Source organism: Cavia porcellus, unplaced genomic scaffold, assembly GCF_034190915.1.
Source record: "Cavia porcellus strain 051 isolate PalLab524CR breed Dunkin Hartley unplaced genomic scaffold, mCavPor4.1 scaffold_16, whole genome shotgun sequence".
NCBI classification, from domain to species: domain Eukaryota; kingdom Metazoa; phylum Chordata; class Mammalia; order Rodentia; family Caviidae; genus Cavia; species Cavia porcellus.
This window is the reverse complement of record NW_026947499.1, coordinates 26,158,706-26,175,497: the sequence shown is the minus strand read 5'-3', so window position 1 is coordinate 26,175,497 and position 16,792 is coordinate 26,158,706. Positions and strand designations below refer to the sequence as shown.

At 36.9% G+C, this 16,792-nt stretch overlaps 1 protein-coding gene across 7 annotated transcripts in view; it reads right to left on the bottom strand.

Moving 5' to 3' along the window:
- Ttc28 (tetratricopeptide repeat domain 28) overlaps nt 1-16,792 on the bottom strand; it is a 693,050-nt gene that overhangs the window by 177,138 nt on the left and 499,120 nt on the right. For all 7 annotated transcript variants that reach the window (XM_063227059.1, XM_063227060.1, XM_063227061.1 and 4 more), the window contains one exon: nt 161-668. In XM_063227059.1, coding sequence (XP_063083129.1) covers nt 161-668 — 508 coding nt within the window. The remainder of the gene's footprint in view (nt 1-160; nt 669-16,792) is intronic.

Genomic DNA, 16,792 nt, shown 5'->3' with positions numbered 1-16,792 from the left:
CAGGCTCTAATGGAACAATCTGAAGGAAAGGTATAGGGCACACAGTGAGGAGATGCTTCTGAATAAAAACACACAGAATCCTATAAAAGAAAGTGGGTTACTCCAGCTATTTCCAGCCCATAATACTGACCCAGAATCTCACAAGCAACCCAATCCTTACCTAGATTGGAGGAAGCACGCCCCTCTGCAGCTCGGTCCTTGAGGGCCTCAGCAATGCCCAGCTGCTGTTCATGATACTGTTTTGCCCTCTCCAAATCCTGCATGCACCTGGCAGCATGGCCTAGCCCAGCATAGGCCCGCATCTCAATGGCCTTCTCCATCAGCTCCTGTGCCAGCTCCAGCACGTAGTTGTGGTAAGACATAGCCTTGTCAAAATTCCTCCGGTAGTGATAGGCACTGCCAAGGTTGCTGTAGGCCCGGGCCTCTTCTCGCTTATTTCCCAGGTCCTTGGCTATCTTCAGATGCTGCTCATGGCACTGCACAGCATTCTCAAAGTCACCCATGGCAATGTACACTGCACCCATGTTGCCAAGTTCTCGGGCTTCAGAAAGTTCGTCTTTGGATTGCTTGGCAAGAAGAACACACTGTTTATGACTGGCCAGTGCATTGGGATAGTCTCCAATTGCTGTGTACACGTGGCCTAGACTGCTCAGGGCTGACGAAGCTGCCTGGAAAGAAAGGATAAGGCAAAGAAATGAAAGTGCATCAGAAAAAGGCTTTGGTTTGTTTCAGCAGATAAAATTTTAGAGTTTGCCTGTACTATCAATTCAATTCCTAATAGAGTTTCTATCAGTGGGCCACAGACTTACGTAGAACTGATTAAAAAAAACACATCCAACAGCAAGGTCCTAATGGAAAACAATGATGACTTAAATCAGCAGCTTTCCATACCTAATCTCACGGAAACAGGTTGTGTTCCATATAACCTTCACCCTGGCTTAAGGACTTATTGACATTTCCAGTATTCACTATGATATTATAGCTCTTAAAGCCTATTAACTTCTGTAGTATAAGAAAATGTTAAAGAAAACCAAAATTAATTATGACAATGATAGAGCCTAAGACATTCACAAAGAGAAATTCATGCTTGGCTCTCAGGACTTTGCCAATTTGTCTACTCCACTCTTCTTCAAAGCAAAAACATGCAACCATGGTGAGGGGCACATTTACCATGGTGACTGATAATTTTGTGACCCAAGGCCCATTGTAGGATCAGTTCTCTTATCTTGTTTCTTCAGAATGACCTCACCAGTGCTGGCTGCTGTGGATGATTTAGATTTGGATGAGTTTCCAAGGAAAACAACCAGTGCCTCTGCAAGGACAGTATCCATGAAGCCTCTCGACCTTCCTCCCACTCCATCAGCTCTTCAGCGTTTCTTCCTACCCAGGGACTCTGCTAATTCCAGCCCCTCTGTGCAGAGAGACATTCTCTCCCCACACTACTCACTACTCGACCATTTCTTGTTCAAAGAAAAGTACACACATCTTTTACCTTTAAAGGCTTTAATGTAAACGGCTCTATATCAGTATAGTGAACCACACAAGGAAATAAAATTAGCAAAGGCAAGGTTACACAGTTCGTAGAATCCTACCAATGTATGTACAGTCTTAAGAGTCTGGTATTCACTTCAGGACTTCTTTCAGATATATAAAAGGGAGTTATGGCAATTTATGCCTTTCTTTTTTATCTATAAGGTGGAAGCTTGCTTACATTTCCCTTCCTTTACTTTGTGCCTATGGATAAGGACTCTTTCTTCACGATGTTTTTCTCCTTTGCCTCAAGAACACATGGTCCTGAGGAACAAAGAGTATACTTGTTCTTCCACTAGTGGGCAAAGAATTATCCCAAGGGCTGAGGGTCAGGGAATAATAATGAGGTGGTATTAGTCCTGCTGGAGAAAAGGGTATTTCTTTAAGAGATGTGTACTATGTCTGTGCAACTCAGAACACATGTATTAATATTTTATAGATATGAGTGATATGCTACCCTATTTTCTTTGCTTGTGAAATAGTTTCTGATCAAAATGACTGTGAGATCATTTTTATGGTGCTTGCAAATAGTGTATCTGCAATGTGTTTCATATTGTTTTAAGATCCTTTTATCATTTGACAGATGTTCCAACAAAAAGGATTTAGTGAATAGAAAGGGAATAAATAGTTAGGAATTTACTTTTTTTTTTTGTTTTTGTCTGAGTGGTAGGGGGCAGAATCAATTCCACAAAGGTCACAATATTGTAGTAGTATGACTTTGCACACTCCACATGGGCAAAAGATTCATGGGCCTTTCCCTTGTTCATACCCACCCACAACCCATCCTGACAATATTTCTCTTTTGCTGCAGACCAAGGAAATGGGCCTCTTTCCTCTCTCTCTCCTGCAGTAGCAGGCCCTCTTCATCTTACTCTGTGGACAGGGAGGCCACAGTCAACACACATTCCCACTTTTTATTGTCTTCACGGTAAAACACAGAAGTTCTTCCATGATAGAGTTAAGGTAGCTTAGAATCAGACTCATTTGGGTCACAATTACAATGCCCTTTCCTAGTTCTGGGACCTTAAGCAACTTAACTTCTCCGAGCCTTGGTTTTCTAGACAGAGAATTCTAGGCCCTAGTAGCAAGCAGGGGCTAGCCACTTTCAAATTCCAGCCTGAGCCCCTGTCAAATATATAGACCATAAATAATTTACTGGATAGCTCCAAAGAGTAGAACTGGTTGGAAGCAATGAGCCCTTGAACACTGCAAAGGATGGATTTATAAGGCTCGGGACAGCCACAATACCCCAGGCATCAACTATTCTCAGAAACTTCTGGTTTATAGCAACTTCAAATGACAGCCCTGGGATCTTCTGCTTCTAGTTTTTCATTTCTCTAAAAGCCAGGAAGACACAGACGCTCACTTACTGGAGCTCTCTGAACATAAGGAAAGGGACTATTGGGGCATCTCTTTTCTGGAGTGTTGAGGGGAGAGGAAAGAACTATTCCATTAGCTCTTTCCAAGCCTCCTCCAGTTGCCAGGCAGTGCTGACAGGCTAGAGTTGTTCATGGCAGGTGTCCTGCAGACCAGTATGTCTAGGAAACACTATATAATTTAGGAAGTAGAGTCTCTGAAATCACAGAGCTACCTTAGTATAGAGTAAGAATAGAACAAGACTTAGGATCAAAAGCCTTGGCTGTACAATCTAATAAGTTATTTCAATTTGTTACCCCTGATTTATTTATAAAACTGTGCTAATAACAATATTGAACATACTTCACAGGCCTAGGATGGGATCTGATACAGCAGTGCCTGTAAAGGCATCACTAAGGTCTTCTCAGGAGTTTCATGACTGCAGCCTGGTTGAACTGAGCTCAGTTACAAGTAGAGGCCAGTGGCAGTAACTGAAAATATCAATCATTGTGCCCAAACATCTCTATTCCCGTCACTTGCCATAGGAAATGAAGTCCAATGTTTTATAATCCATGGGCAAATAACATGTGATGATATTTATCAGCCAAGCAAATTACGAATTAATCACTTGTCTTTGTTCCTGTTCCTGTAGAATAAGTGTAGATATGAAACATGGTTTCAGGCTGTTAATGAGGATCTAAAGACCCACTATTGAGGGGAAATCACCAGCCCCACCTCAAGCAGATGCTGCACTTGCCACACTGCCTTTGTATATTAATCTCTCGGAGATTTTTGTGTTAGAATAGCAGCAGCTGCTTTCCACAGCGGAAACATTTTGAAACATCTGTATTTGAATACTAAAATGCACACAAACAGTTATACTAACAAACTATCTGGTTGGAAGAAGACAATAGTTTTCTCTTTCTACAAGATAGAAATTAGTCATCTACTTGCCAAAGCATATTTTCCAGCGGCAGACTCAGGTACATAGGAGTCAGTCAACCCTTGCTTTGTGACCTAACTATTCATAGAAAAACTACATCCGATAAGTTAGTTTTGTGAGATCTGAAGCCAGAGCTGGGAATCTGTTCATTTATCTTCAAACCACCTTTAAAAGTTTTTAATTTGAGAAATAAAGTTTAAATACCCAAACTATGGGACATGGATAACATTGATAACAATACCATTGAATAGTATGCTAAAAATTTAAACATGTTTCTAGCATATCCCTCACTTATTTTATGCATTTTTCATAAGGGCTATATTTTATGGAGAATTAAATGAATAGTAGGGCTATAGAGAACATTTAATATAATTGTCAATGATTAATTGCACATAGTTGGAAAAATGGAAAATGTACCTACAACTAGTATCAGAAATGCTGTATTCTTTTTACTGCCCAAATCCATATATACTAAGTGTTCCCTGCCGCTCAATACTCATAAACTCAGAGTCCTAAATTAACCATTCACAAACCAGTAGACATAAAAACACATAGAGATTCATTCTGGAATCAAGCATACACACTCTGTGATGATAGGCAGTATATAAACATCTCTGAGGCCCAAGTTTTTGCATTTGTAAAACAGGAATCTTAAAACCTCTCAGAGTCTTGATGTCTCATACTAAATAAGATAGTGTTCTTAAAGATCTTGATTCTGCATTTGGTACATCTAAGACGCTCTTTGTATCAAATTTATTTAGCTCTAGTTACTTCAGAGATGTGGTAGAAGATGACTAGGATATAGAACGTAAAGTTTGTCATCACAACTAAAAAAACAACACAAGAAGCAGGTCTACCAAAGACAGAAAGCATCATTGCTTTCATCTACTGAATAGTAGGACATTATCCATGTCAATTTTCTGCTATTACATGCTTAAGGAAACTCATCCTTTTCTAAGGGACATTTTAGATTAATTGGTCTATACAACGTGTAATCTTGGTAGAGCCACTTTTACTTCAAGTGGTTAAAGCTTTGTAATGTTTGGGGTCCACTGGCTGGCTGGTTTGTTTATTCATTCATGCATTTAAGAGAATTTTCTAGACTTGCACAAATCAAACCAACTAATATTTGGCATTCAGTGGAGAAAGAATACCCTTTGAAACAAATGATGCTAAAATACTGGACTTTACATGCCAAAAAAGAATCAGACACAGATCTCACAGCTTTCATAAAAAGTAACTTGAAGTGCATGGTGGTACATAACCAAAATTCCAACATTTAGAAGGCTGAGGCAGGAGGATCACTGAGTTTTTGAGACCAGCCTAGACTACATAGTGAATCCAAGGCCAGCCTGAACTTCCTGGAAAGACCATGTCTCAAAAGATCCCCTCCCCCAAAAAATTAACTTGAAAACATTCACAGGCCTACATGTAAAATGGAATCTTACAAAACTCTTAGAAGATAGCATAAAATAAAATCTAGCGAATAGTCATTAGCTACAACAAAAGTATGCTTCCTGAAAAAAATGCTAAGTTTTTCATTAAAATTAAAGATTTATGCCATGTAAAAGGCAGTTAAAAATGAAAACCATAGGTTCTGAGAAAATGCTTGAAAAATTTACTTCTGAGAAAAAGCCTTTTTCTAAAATATTAAAACAAATTGACAAAAGAGTTAAATGAATTTTAAAAGTCCAACAGATCTGAAGACAAACCTCACCAAAGAATATATAATTCAGATGGCAAGCATATGAAAAGATGTTCAGTGTCACAAGTCATTAGGAAACTGTGAATTTAAACAGCAAAATACCATTCACTATATACCTATCTGAATGGCTAAAATCCAGAAGCAATGACTAAACCAAATACTGATAAGGATGCATATCAATAGAAATTCATTTGTTACTGGAGAGATTGAAAAAAAGTGGGAGAGTCATTTTGGAAGATGGTGGGGCAATTTCTTCTAAAACTAAACTGTCTGCTACATGGTCCAGCAATCATGCTCCTGATATTTACCCAAATGACTTGGACATGTATGTCCACACAAAACAGTTTTACTTTTTTTTTTGTCTTTTTGAGATAGGGTCCACTGTGTGGTTCAGGCTGGCACTGGGTTCAGTTTGTAACCCAGGCTGGTCTTGAAATTGCAATGATTCACCTGCCTCAACCTCCAGAGTGGTGGGATTACAGCAATGCGCCGCCACACGCAGGTCACAAAACAGTTTTACTAATAACTGCAAAAAACTGGAGACAACCAACAGATGAATGAATAAACTGTAACAAATCTACATAATGTAATCATATCTGGCACTAAAAAGAAATCATCAACTCAAAAAAAGACATGGAGAATCTTTAAATGTATATCAGTGAAAGAAGTCAGTGTAAATGGCTATCTACTTTAGGATTTCAACTTTACAACATTCTGAAAAAGGCAAAACTATATAGTGAAGGAAATGATTAGTTGTTTCAGGGGAATTGTAATGGAAGAAAGAAGAATAGTGGACATTAGGAATTTTTAGGGCAATGAAAATATTCTCCATGCTGCTATAGTGGTGAATACATGAAATTAACCATACAAAACAAAGACGTAAATTATGAACTTTAGGTAATCATGATATATCAATACTGCTTCATCAATTGTGACAGGTGCATGTACTGTGGTAATATGAGATGTTAATACTAGGAGAAACTGGGGAGAAGTAAGAGGAAGAGGAAGAGAGAGACAGAGACAGATACAGAGAGGGAGAAGGAGAAACAGAATGAATAAGAGTGGGTGGGGAGAGAGAATACAGATGTGGAAACTAAACTATTCAATTATCTGCTCTAAATAAAGTATATTATTTAAAAGGTAGACAGACAGACAGACAGAGAGACTGGAGTTTCTCTCATTGGGGGAATAATTCTAGGAAATAGAATCAGTCTGAGAAAGTGCATAGAGCATGACTGTTACAGTTTTGCATGAGTTATGTCTATTCAGCACTTTGTAAAATCTCAGGCATTTTCTATGCATGCAGTTACACTTGATCATTGTAACAACCTTCTTAAGCATGCATTGTTATAATACTCATCTGTGAGATAAAACTAGACTCAAAGAGACAAAGATTCAAAGAGATAAAGTGATATGCCTAAAAGAGCACTAGCTTCATCAGTGGAGTAATCCATTAATGAGATAATTTGATAGCATTATTGGGAACTAATGGGAACTTGGGAAATGCGGCCTACTTACAGGGTGTGGATCATGGGGGCTTGACTTTGGAACCATACTTGGTCCCTGGCTCCTTCCTCTCTGGCTTATTTTATTTTTTCTTTCTGCTTCTCAGTCAGCATGAAGTTAGCAGCTTTTCTTCCACACCATGATATTTCTGTCTGAGAATCAGCTGACCATGGATTAAAATATCTGAAGCTATGAGCCAAAATAAATATTTATTTCCTCTTTTGTTTTTATCTGTTATTGGGTCACAGTGATGAAAAGCTGACTTATACAAAGGGCATTCACACATATACTAGCTTCTCTCCTTCTAGGCAGGTATGACCACATCTTTGTTTGGGTGAAGTCACATATGAGTGGCTATCTGACTTATTTCCACTATTCAAAGCAGGTATGTCTTAGAATGTAACCTACACTTACAGGAACCAGTGCACACTTTGCCCCATCCTCTCTTGATACATTGACTGTTTCATCAGAATTGATCTTTGAGCGAGAATTGTGTCAATGTGTAATAGACTTCTGGCTGATCTTAATGAACATACAATGAGCACAAGATATAAACCTTTTTCATTTCAAACCACTGAGATCTGAGGATTGTTATTATAAGCATAATCTGGCCAATCCTGACCGATACCACACTAAGCATAAATTTATTTATTTTATTTTCCAGGAAAATCACAGTTAGAGTTAATACTACCTAGGAAACATCATAGTTACAGTTAACACTATGTAATAGTTTGACTACGTGGCAATTACCACAGATTTTTGGATGATGAAAATTCACCCCCCCTTTTTTAAAATAAAAAGCATTTTGAGGAGAACCCAATACAAAAATCAGGTTTAGCTAAATTTCTGAAACCTGTATCAGTCTAGATACAAAGATCTATCTGGGCATAATTTCAAAATTTCAGGAGGAAATCAATAGCTATTCAAATATACTATAAACCTACAGAAATAGAAGACTGAATTGTGAACTGTGGAGGACTGTTTTTAACAAATACTCTTCCTACTTAAAGAGTATATTGTAGCCTGAAAAAAAATCTACCCTGAATCAGCAATCAAAGTGATTCTGGATAAAAGTTAAATGATGGTGACAAACTCCTACAATTGGTTAGTGATGGTCACATAATATCAACCAGGAAAGAAAATTTAAAAGAAATTTTATAATATATATTGTTGAGAAGTGTCCATGATTTCATCCAATGTTATCTCTATAAGGACAATGGAAAAAAGATCATTCAAATCTCAATGCTTCTATCAAGCAGCTGCTATGATTTTATCTTTAAAAAGCGTAATTCTTATAAGCAGTCACATTTAACTCATAGAGCCACCAGGAAGTTTAAGGCCAGATATTGAGCCACTCTTTAAAAGCCAGACGGAATTCTACATATACACAACCTCTGCCCTAGTACAATATGACCCTAGTGCCCCTATTACTCTATTTCTTCCCTTCTATATTTTATTTCCTGTTCCCACAAATGCTTCTTAGCTTAAACTATACAAATCAATGAAACATAAACAAAAAAGCAGTTAAATTCTAAGGACTGTGATAAAAAGAAAGCTGTCTAAATGTGATCTCTAAGAACTGTGAACACATGGCTACAGAGAAACAGGAGGCTTAACTACCACACAAACAGAAATTTTTAATTACATAGTTTTTAGTTGTTTTAAGTCATCTGCATGTTATATGTTCAATAATTGGTGTCAAGTTTATTATAATCAATCTAACCAGTTTACTGCAAATCTAAACCTAGAGTTGGATACATATTTTGCAATTATTCTACAAAATAACACATATGTGTATGTATATAAATATATATATCATGTTTAGCTGCTTGATAGTAGCATTGAGATTTGAATGATCTTTTTTCTATTGTCCTTACAAAGATAACTATATATATATTTTTTTTCTGAACCCTTTTCTACAATAATAGTTGTAATGGTTGGTTTGAATCCCTTACTCTGATCTTAGAGAGTTGTTAGTAATAGTTACAGCTTCTCTACGGTAACATGTCAGCTTTTCTAATACCGTGAGGCCAGAGGAACTTTCATAATAATTATTTTTATCAAAATTATATTAGGGTTGAAGGAATAACACAATGTCAGAAAGATCTATTACCTAAACCTAAGAGTTGCTATCACAGGTGATAAATTATTTATAATGCCCAGCATTAATGCTGCAATGTTTTCAAACCAAGGATTTGTAAATGTCCTTTGCAGATGCAAATTAACAGATTAATAAGGAAACAAGCTTTCTGGTATGAGAAGCGGGGATGACAGATTAGCTATTAAGAGCAATTTATAGGTCATAAGATATGAAAGTTGGCAAGAAACACTACCTCTGCTGGCTCTATAAATAGTAAAACCGCATTTGGTTTCCCAGAGGTATCCTGTTAGACATTTTAATTATACCATAAAAACTGCCAGAATTTATAATGATTCCATTTTTTTTAAAAACTTGATGCTCCATGTAAACTTGATGCAATACAACAGGCATTCGTGCTATGTGCTGTAAATGCCAAGCTGCAGCCAATGGAAGACTGTGTGTTCCTTCCTCCTGAAGGACTGTAAATGGTGAGGCCAATAGTGAACATCAGTGGAGGGAAATGTAACTGTAGTACCTCCTCTGTGTTGCTTATGGCTTCTTCTCCCTTTCACATCCTAACATCTGTTGCAGCCATGCTACCCATTTGGGAAGACTTAAGAACTCTATTCCATGTAGCTCTTTGGCCACACTAGAAAGATCAAATAAAACACCTAGTCCTGGCAGTTCTATCAGGGAGTTAGTTCAGTTTGATCCAGGGTAAAGTCTTTTACTAGCTTGAAACAATTGGTTAAGATTATGTTTGGAAATTTATTTCTCACTTTCAGTTCCACCTACATTTTCAGTTTTATTGAAGTAGAAGCAGATAATCTGGCCTCATGAGTGTTCTATGACACAATTCACTCAAGGTTTTCATGTAATAATTTGACCTGGATTAGGAAACATATTCTACACAAATGCTGTTTTTAGTCCTATCAAAGCTGTTCCATTCCACACTTGTCAGCCAACCTGAATTTCAGTGAGCTATAAAACATTGTTCTTTAGGGTTTTGGAACGTTGCCAATCACCCTTCGAAGACAGTATTTACACTGAGTCATAAAACCTGGCTTTGGCAGGGCAAACACAGCAGAGAGATGCAGAGAGGGAGAGGGATGGAAAACACACATGTGCACAAATGCACAGACAAGAGGTAGTTCTGGAAGAAAGAAAGACCAAGAAAAGGACAGATTATTTACAGAGGACAGCAGGTTACAATTCATAAAACAAATCTTTAAAGTGTATGGAAATGGATCTTTAAGGATCTTGGAGAGATGTTAGTGAATTAAACAACTGAGATTTTCTGTATGGATCCATCAAGGAATAACATTACACTCTCCTCCCATTAAGGCCCTAAGGTAGCCTGACACTGTCTGAAATGGTGGCTTCTGAATAGTCAAGAACAAATGACTCACAAGGTCAGTTCTCTGGATTTTTATTCCGGCAGATTCACCTATTCTTGAGGGCTTCCATGATTAACATCAAAAGCAAACACTATCATTATTTCATCCAAGGAACTAGGCTAAGTTCAGCAGCACCACTGCCTTTCTCCTGACCTGTGAGCCACATACTCAGCAACCATTCAAGACTAACTGTGAAATTATATTAGTCTTTAATAATCTTTATTTTAATATCAATTATTAATATAAATCTATAGTGGTACCTTGCTTCACAAATGTTTTTGAACAAAACAATGTTTGTGAACAAAATTGTGGTTGTTTGTGAACCAAATTGTTGTTTGCAAACTCCACATTGGGTAAGAAACAGCACAGCCATCTTTCCTACGTCTACTCAAATGTGGCTATTTTTTCCAAAATCATGGAACAAATTAAATTTGGGAACTGAGGTACCACAGTATTTAGAATTAATTTCTAATAGGTTTGGTTCAAATTATCATTTTAAAAATTAACATGTCTTAACAGATAAAGTTTGTAATACATTTAAAATATATTCTAGTTTAGTCTAAAATGCTAGGTAGTTATTTAGTGATAAATTCAATGGCAAACTTTGACAACCTTAATCAACCTCAGTAGCTTTTCTAACAACTACTGATTCCCCCGAATAATAATAGACTTAACAAATCCTAGGGAGATAAATGAGTGGAACTTCTTAGATTGAGTCTTCCCTCTTTGTTCCTTTACATATGATAGCATTATGATATCTACCACATGGGATTATTATGACCATAAGTAAGAAATTTAGAATTGTGCCTGACACATAGCAGTAGGTATTCTACTATTCCTAGCTGTTTATTACAGATGTTATAAAACTGAGTAAATTAAGCAGTTTTAAAGCCACATATTTATATAATTTAATTTATTTTTACATTTATTTAAAATTTAAACATACCAAATTAGCATCTTCCTTTCCCTCCCTCATTAAATCAATTTTAAAAGCCCAAAAATGTCATTTCCCTTCTGTGGCATTTTTCACTGCTCCTTTGGCACATGACTGACTTGGACATGTAAGCACATAAGTCTTCCTTTTTCGGGAATCCCTAAAGAAAGAAGACATTGCACCAAGATCTAAAAATGGAACATAATCTTTTCACTGTAGAAAAATTACAGTTTTAATTAAGATCCCAATTAAGATTAATTTTTGTCAAAAATTAGTGTACCATATACAAGCTGACATTAAATATAGGTTACATAGTTAGATAAAATTTCTAATTACAAGGATTATCAAATTATTCATCATATTAAGTTTGAATTTGTTTTCCAGTGGTATACTTGTTTGGATGAAAATGAATGTTAAAAATGTTCCAAGTTTCAGAAAAAATACATTATATAACAAAAAAGGGTGACTATTCTATTTAATATAGTAAAAAGGAAACAGGATACAGGTGAAGGAAAGAGGTGCACAGTATGAGACGCTATAGGTTAGGTTTCTTGAAACCAAGAGTTGTCTTATTCGTTCCTGTTGCTTCCAGGTTTCCCATGATGACTGCTACATAGCAGGTTTTCAACAAACATTTAAACAACCAAATACAGTCCTGAGTCTTTTCGTGTGAATAGCTATGTGAAAGAAGAAACCTCACACTCCCATGTAAGAATGCCAGAATGAATGTGTTCTATCACTTCTCAATCCCTACCTTTCTGTATGCAAAATTTGGATACACTAAAATTTATTCCTGTTTATGTTTTTTGGTTTGTTTGTTTTGGTGTTTACTTTTTCTTACAGCTAAAGAATATGAAACCCACAAAGAGGTGTTTCTGAGTTGCCAGCTTGTCATTCTGAATAGAATTCTTGGTCCTTTATAACTGTTCTTATTCTATTTGCTATTTCTCCTCCAATTAGTCATAGTCTTGTTAAATCTTTTGAAGTCTATTCCCTTTTATCTTTGTTTTTTGCACATAAGGCATGAAATGATTAAACAGAAACTGCTATTATTTTTGTTATAATATTCTTTTCCTTAATCATTGAAATGGCAGTCAAAATCAGAATCTGAGAAAATTACTAGAACACACGTTTTTTCTAGGTATGACTAACATCTTTCTTACAAAAATATAATGAGTATGATTAGTATTCATTGAGAGCTAAGCAGATTATGTTATAAAATCAAAATTGTCATGAATTATAAGAACTTTTCAAGATGTACCATAATAAAACAACAATTAGTACAATTAAACAATGCCAGTATACTTACTGATTGTAAGAGCATCATGATTTCAGAGATACATATTAAAATATAGAAAATAAACATCTCAAAGCAGATGATTTATGATATATCAGTTATCCTATTTACATTATCTCAAATCACCACAGAGTTCTTTTTTTTTTTTTTTTTGTCTTTTTCCTTTTTACCGGTACCGGGGATTGAACTCACGACTGCCTGCTTTTAAGGCAGGCACTTATGCTGCTGAGCTAAACTCCCAGCCCCAACCACAGAGTTCTAAAAGGTAGGCATTTTTACTCTTATTTTGCAGACAAGAAAGAAATACTAGATGACTTGTTCAAAGTCAAATAACTGAGATCTCCCTGACTTGGAGGTTTTTAAGTTTGCCAGCCTGCCTTTAAGTCCAAAAAAGCATCTATTATATGATTAATATCCTCCTCAGGAGTATATATAAACACAGAGATATGGAGTGAAAAAGTTTAGAAGATGTGCTTAACCTAGACCTAGCTAATGTATCTGGCATGCCTGGGGACTCTGACAGCTATCCCCAGTGCTGTGATTACAGTCATTCAGAAGCTTACTCCATGTAAGGACACAGGATGGCTTTCTGCAGTGATACTGGGCTATGCATTCCAGCAGAGCCATTTAAATGTGCCTCAGTAATGCATGTATGTTGGGAGCTCCACAGGAAGGAAGAATTAGATAAACTAGAACGGCAGGGCCTATTTCCAGAAGGTCCGATACAAAGATTCATGGTATCAAATAGAGACAGCTGGAAATCATGACCCGAGAACCCTCTTTCTGGAAAAATCTGGAATTAGGAAGGGCTTGGTTTACTATGTTTCTAGTAAATGATGAAAGGGGAAGTGATGATCGGGTCCCTGATGGAGACAGAAAGCAGAGGAGGAGAAGATCAGATGGTGAATGATGACACTTATAATGGTCTCCATTTCAGAGTGGGTGGGCACAGTCCTGTCTTGCTCTGGCTTCTCCGCAAGAAAGTAGAACACATTTTCCTTGTTAACAAAGCACTTACTATACTATATCTGATTATACCAAAGCTTAATTTACTTAATTTTATGGTTTATAATAGGAGAGAGGGAGGAAATGAAGAAAATGGGGAATAAATGTTGTTTCCTAAGTTTCCTTACTTATGTGAGTGGTATCTAAGAAAAATAGGTAAAAGTACTAAAAAGAGGGATTCACTAAGTGAGAGTAAGAAGTTAAGGTTATTCTCTTATAAATAAAAGAGATGTAGAATAACAGTTTTGAAAGAAATTAAAAATATCAGTACTAAAATATTAACCTATCTTAAATAATTGCTCATAAATGTAACATAATACCCTGAATTTAATTTAAAAGAAACACAGAAATTTGATTTGCATTGACTGAGTTATTAAAGATGGAACTTGGATTTTTTTTAAAAAACCGTAATTTTTGGCATAAAATAAACCTGCTAAACTAATGATTAAAGAGAAGAGACCCGTAAACCCAATCTGCACTGTTGGTTCTCCTCAGGATTTGCCAGTCTTTTACAGCATAACCAGATATATCCACTTCCCCCTAAGATGCATCTCTCTAAAGTCTCCCCTCACAATGTAAACAGTGGTCTTCACTCCTGAGTGCCATCAGAGGCAAAGTCAGAGTGGAGCATTAAACATGTGTGGGGTACTTGAGAGCAATGTAGTGATTAAGTAACCTGGGGGCATCAAGGATGTGCTTTGGGGGTTTGCTAATAAGAGTGGGGGGGGGCTGGGGATTTAGCTCAGCAGCATAAGTGCCTGCCTTGCAAACATGTAGTCAAGTTCAATCCCTGGTACCAAAAAAAAAGAGTCTGGGAGATGTATTCATCATTGGATACTTAATAAAATCCTCTGTATAACAATGCCCACTGGGAATCCTAAGTAACTGGCACACGCTGTGAATACCAGCTGCATTCAAAGGAGATCAGCCTCACTACAATAGCATGATCTAGATTGGCATCATAGGCAGTTTGCTTCAAGATACACCATGAAAATAAATGTTCGCAAAAGTAATAATGAATATTTCCCTTCATTGATTTGCTCATTCAATTCAGCAGGCATTTGAGTGCCTGCACTATGCTGGGCCTTGGAAATGTGAAAACTAAGGAGACAAAGCTTCTGCTTCAGAGTCCCTCACTGTGCAGGAGATTTGGAAATCCTCAAATTTCTCAACTTCTGCTAGAAATTACTGTAATGGAAGTTTTAATGCGAGAAGCCCATAAAAACAAAAAGATTGAGGAAGGTGGCAGCATAAAATTTTGGAAGAGCAATGAATGCAGTAGGACAGGGAAAAGGGAAACCAAACTTCTTGCAAGAGGAGTTTCAGGAAGAGAAAAGCCAAGTGCAGCTGCAGAGCCCTGGGAAAAAAACAGGCTGGAGACACTAAGGCCTTTGGAAGAAGAAGGGAGAAGGGATGTAGGGCTGAAAACAGGATGGGATAGAAAGGCCTTTAGGCCTTAGATCTGCTCCTGCAATCTTACAAAAGATGAATACCTGGGGATTTGATTCCTAACAGGAGCCGTGGAACAAACACTATGACACAAGTGAGAAAACTTCTACCTTGAATGACAGTGATCAAAATGAACAAACAAACAAACAAAGGAACTCAGCGGAACAGAAACAAATTGAAGAATGAAAAAACAAAAAACTCAAAAAGTATAAACCTTTCAGTGACATACAGCAACCACAAACCTTTTGGGTGCCACACAAAAGAGTCAGTCAAAATGACAGATAGTCTTCAAAATGTTGAATCATAGCAGAAAATAGTAGATAAAGTAAGAAATTGAACAACAATATTATTTTTAGAAAGGATTAAAAAAATACAAAAGAGAAAGAATGGTAATAAAATTAGAGGACCTACCATTAGACTAATAGAACAAAGAAAAGAGAAATTATCAAAAAGTTATAAAAAGAAAATGTCTCAGAAATTAAAAACCTTAGACTCTAGACAATGAAAAAGAAGGAAGGAAGGAATAAAATAGTGAAATTTCTGGTCACCAGGAATAAAGAAAAGATCCCAAAATATTCCAGACAGAAAAACCTGGTAACATATAAATAACTGAGAACCAGAGTAGCATCAAACTTCTTAACAGTAATAGGAAGTTAAAGACAAATGAAGCAAAAGTTATCAAAACTCTGGGAGACTAGCATGCCAAATAGAATTCTATTCTTAGCCAAGCTGTCAAAGTAGAGTAGAATTGAAGAACTGTACAATATCCAAGGTTTCAATAATACTACCTACTGTACACCTTCTCTCAGGGAATTAATGGAATGTACACCAGCAAGTTACATGGATGTAAACAAAAGAAGACAGTTCAGGAAACAGAGGCCTCTACACAGGAAACAGGCAAAGGAATACTCAGGATCATAGGGGAGAGAGGTCTCAGGCTTTCACAGAGAACAAGTCAAGTTTGGTCAACATACAAAGGTTTGCAAGAAAGATTTCTTCAGAGAAAGTAAGAGGTAGATTATGTTTCATACTGTAGAAGGGAGTTTTACAGTTCATTTGGAAAGTCTGACAATAGTGACTAGCATAAAGAAAAACTAGCAAAACCACAGCAACAACAAAAACTAAAGTACTAATTAACTCCAGTTGTGCAATACAGAAAGACGCTGGGGGCAGTGTGAAGGATGGACTGGCAGGCACAGGACTGAACAGGGAGGTGGGTGAAGGGTTGGAAGTAAAGTCCGGCAAGGGGTTCTAAGGGCCTGAACCAGTTGCAGCAGGAGGAAGGATGGAGAGGGCACCCAGCACTGTGGATGGAGAGCTGGTAGACAACTTCTGCCTCTCTGGAACCTTAACTGTACACAGTTATTGATAAAGACAAAGGGAAATATTTAAGAAAAAAGAGTGGTATTATAATCATGGTCAATTAATTGAGTGAAGCACTGAGTCTTATTAAGAAGCTGAAAGAGGAAAAGATTCAATAAGCATAGTTACTGCTAGAACACTGTGCTGGGTACTTTATAAGAAACAAACTCAGGAAGGTGTTACTCTCCATTCTATAGATGTGGCATGAAGAGGGGAAGAAACTTAGCC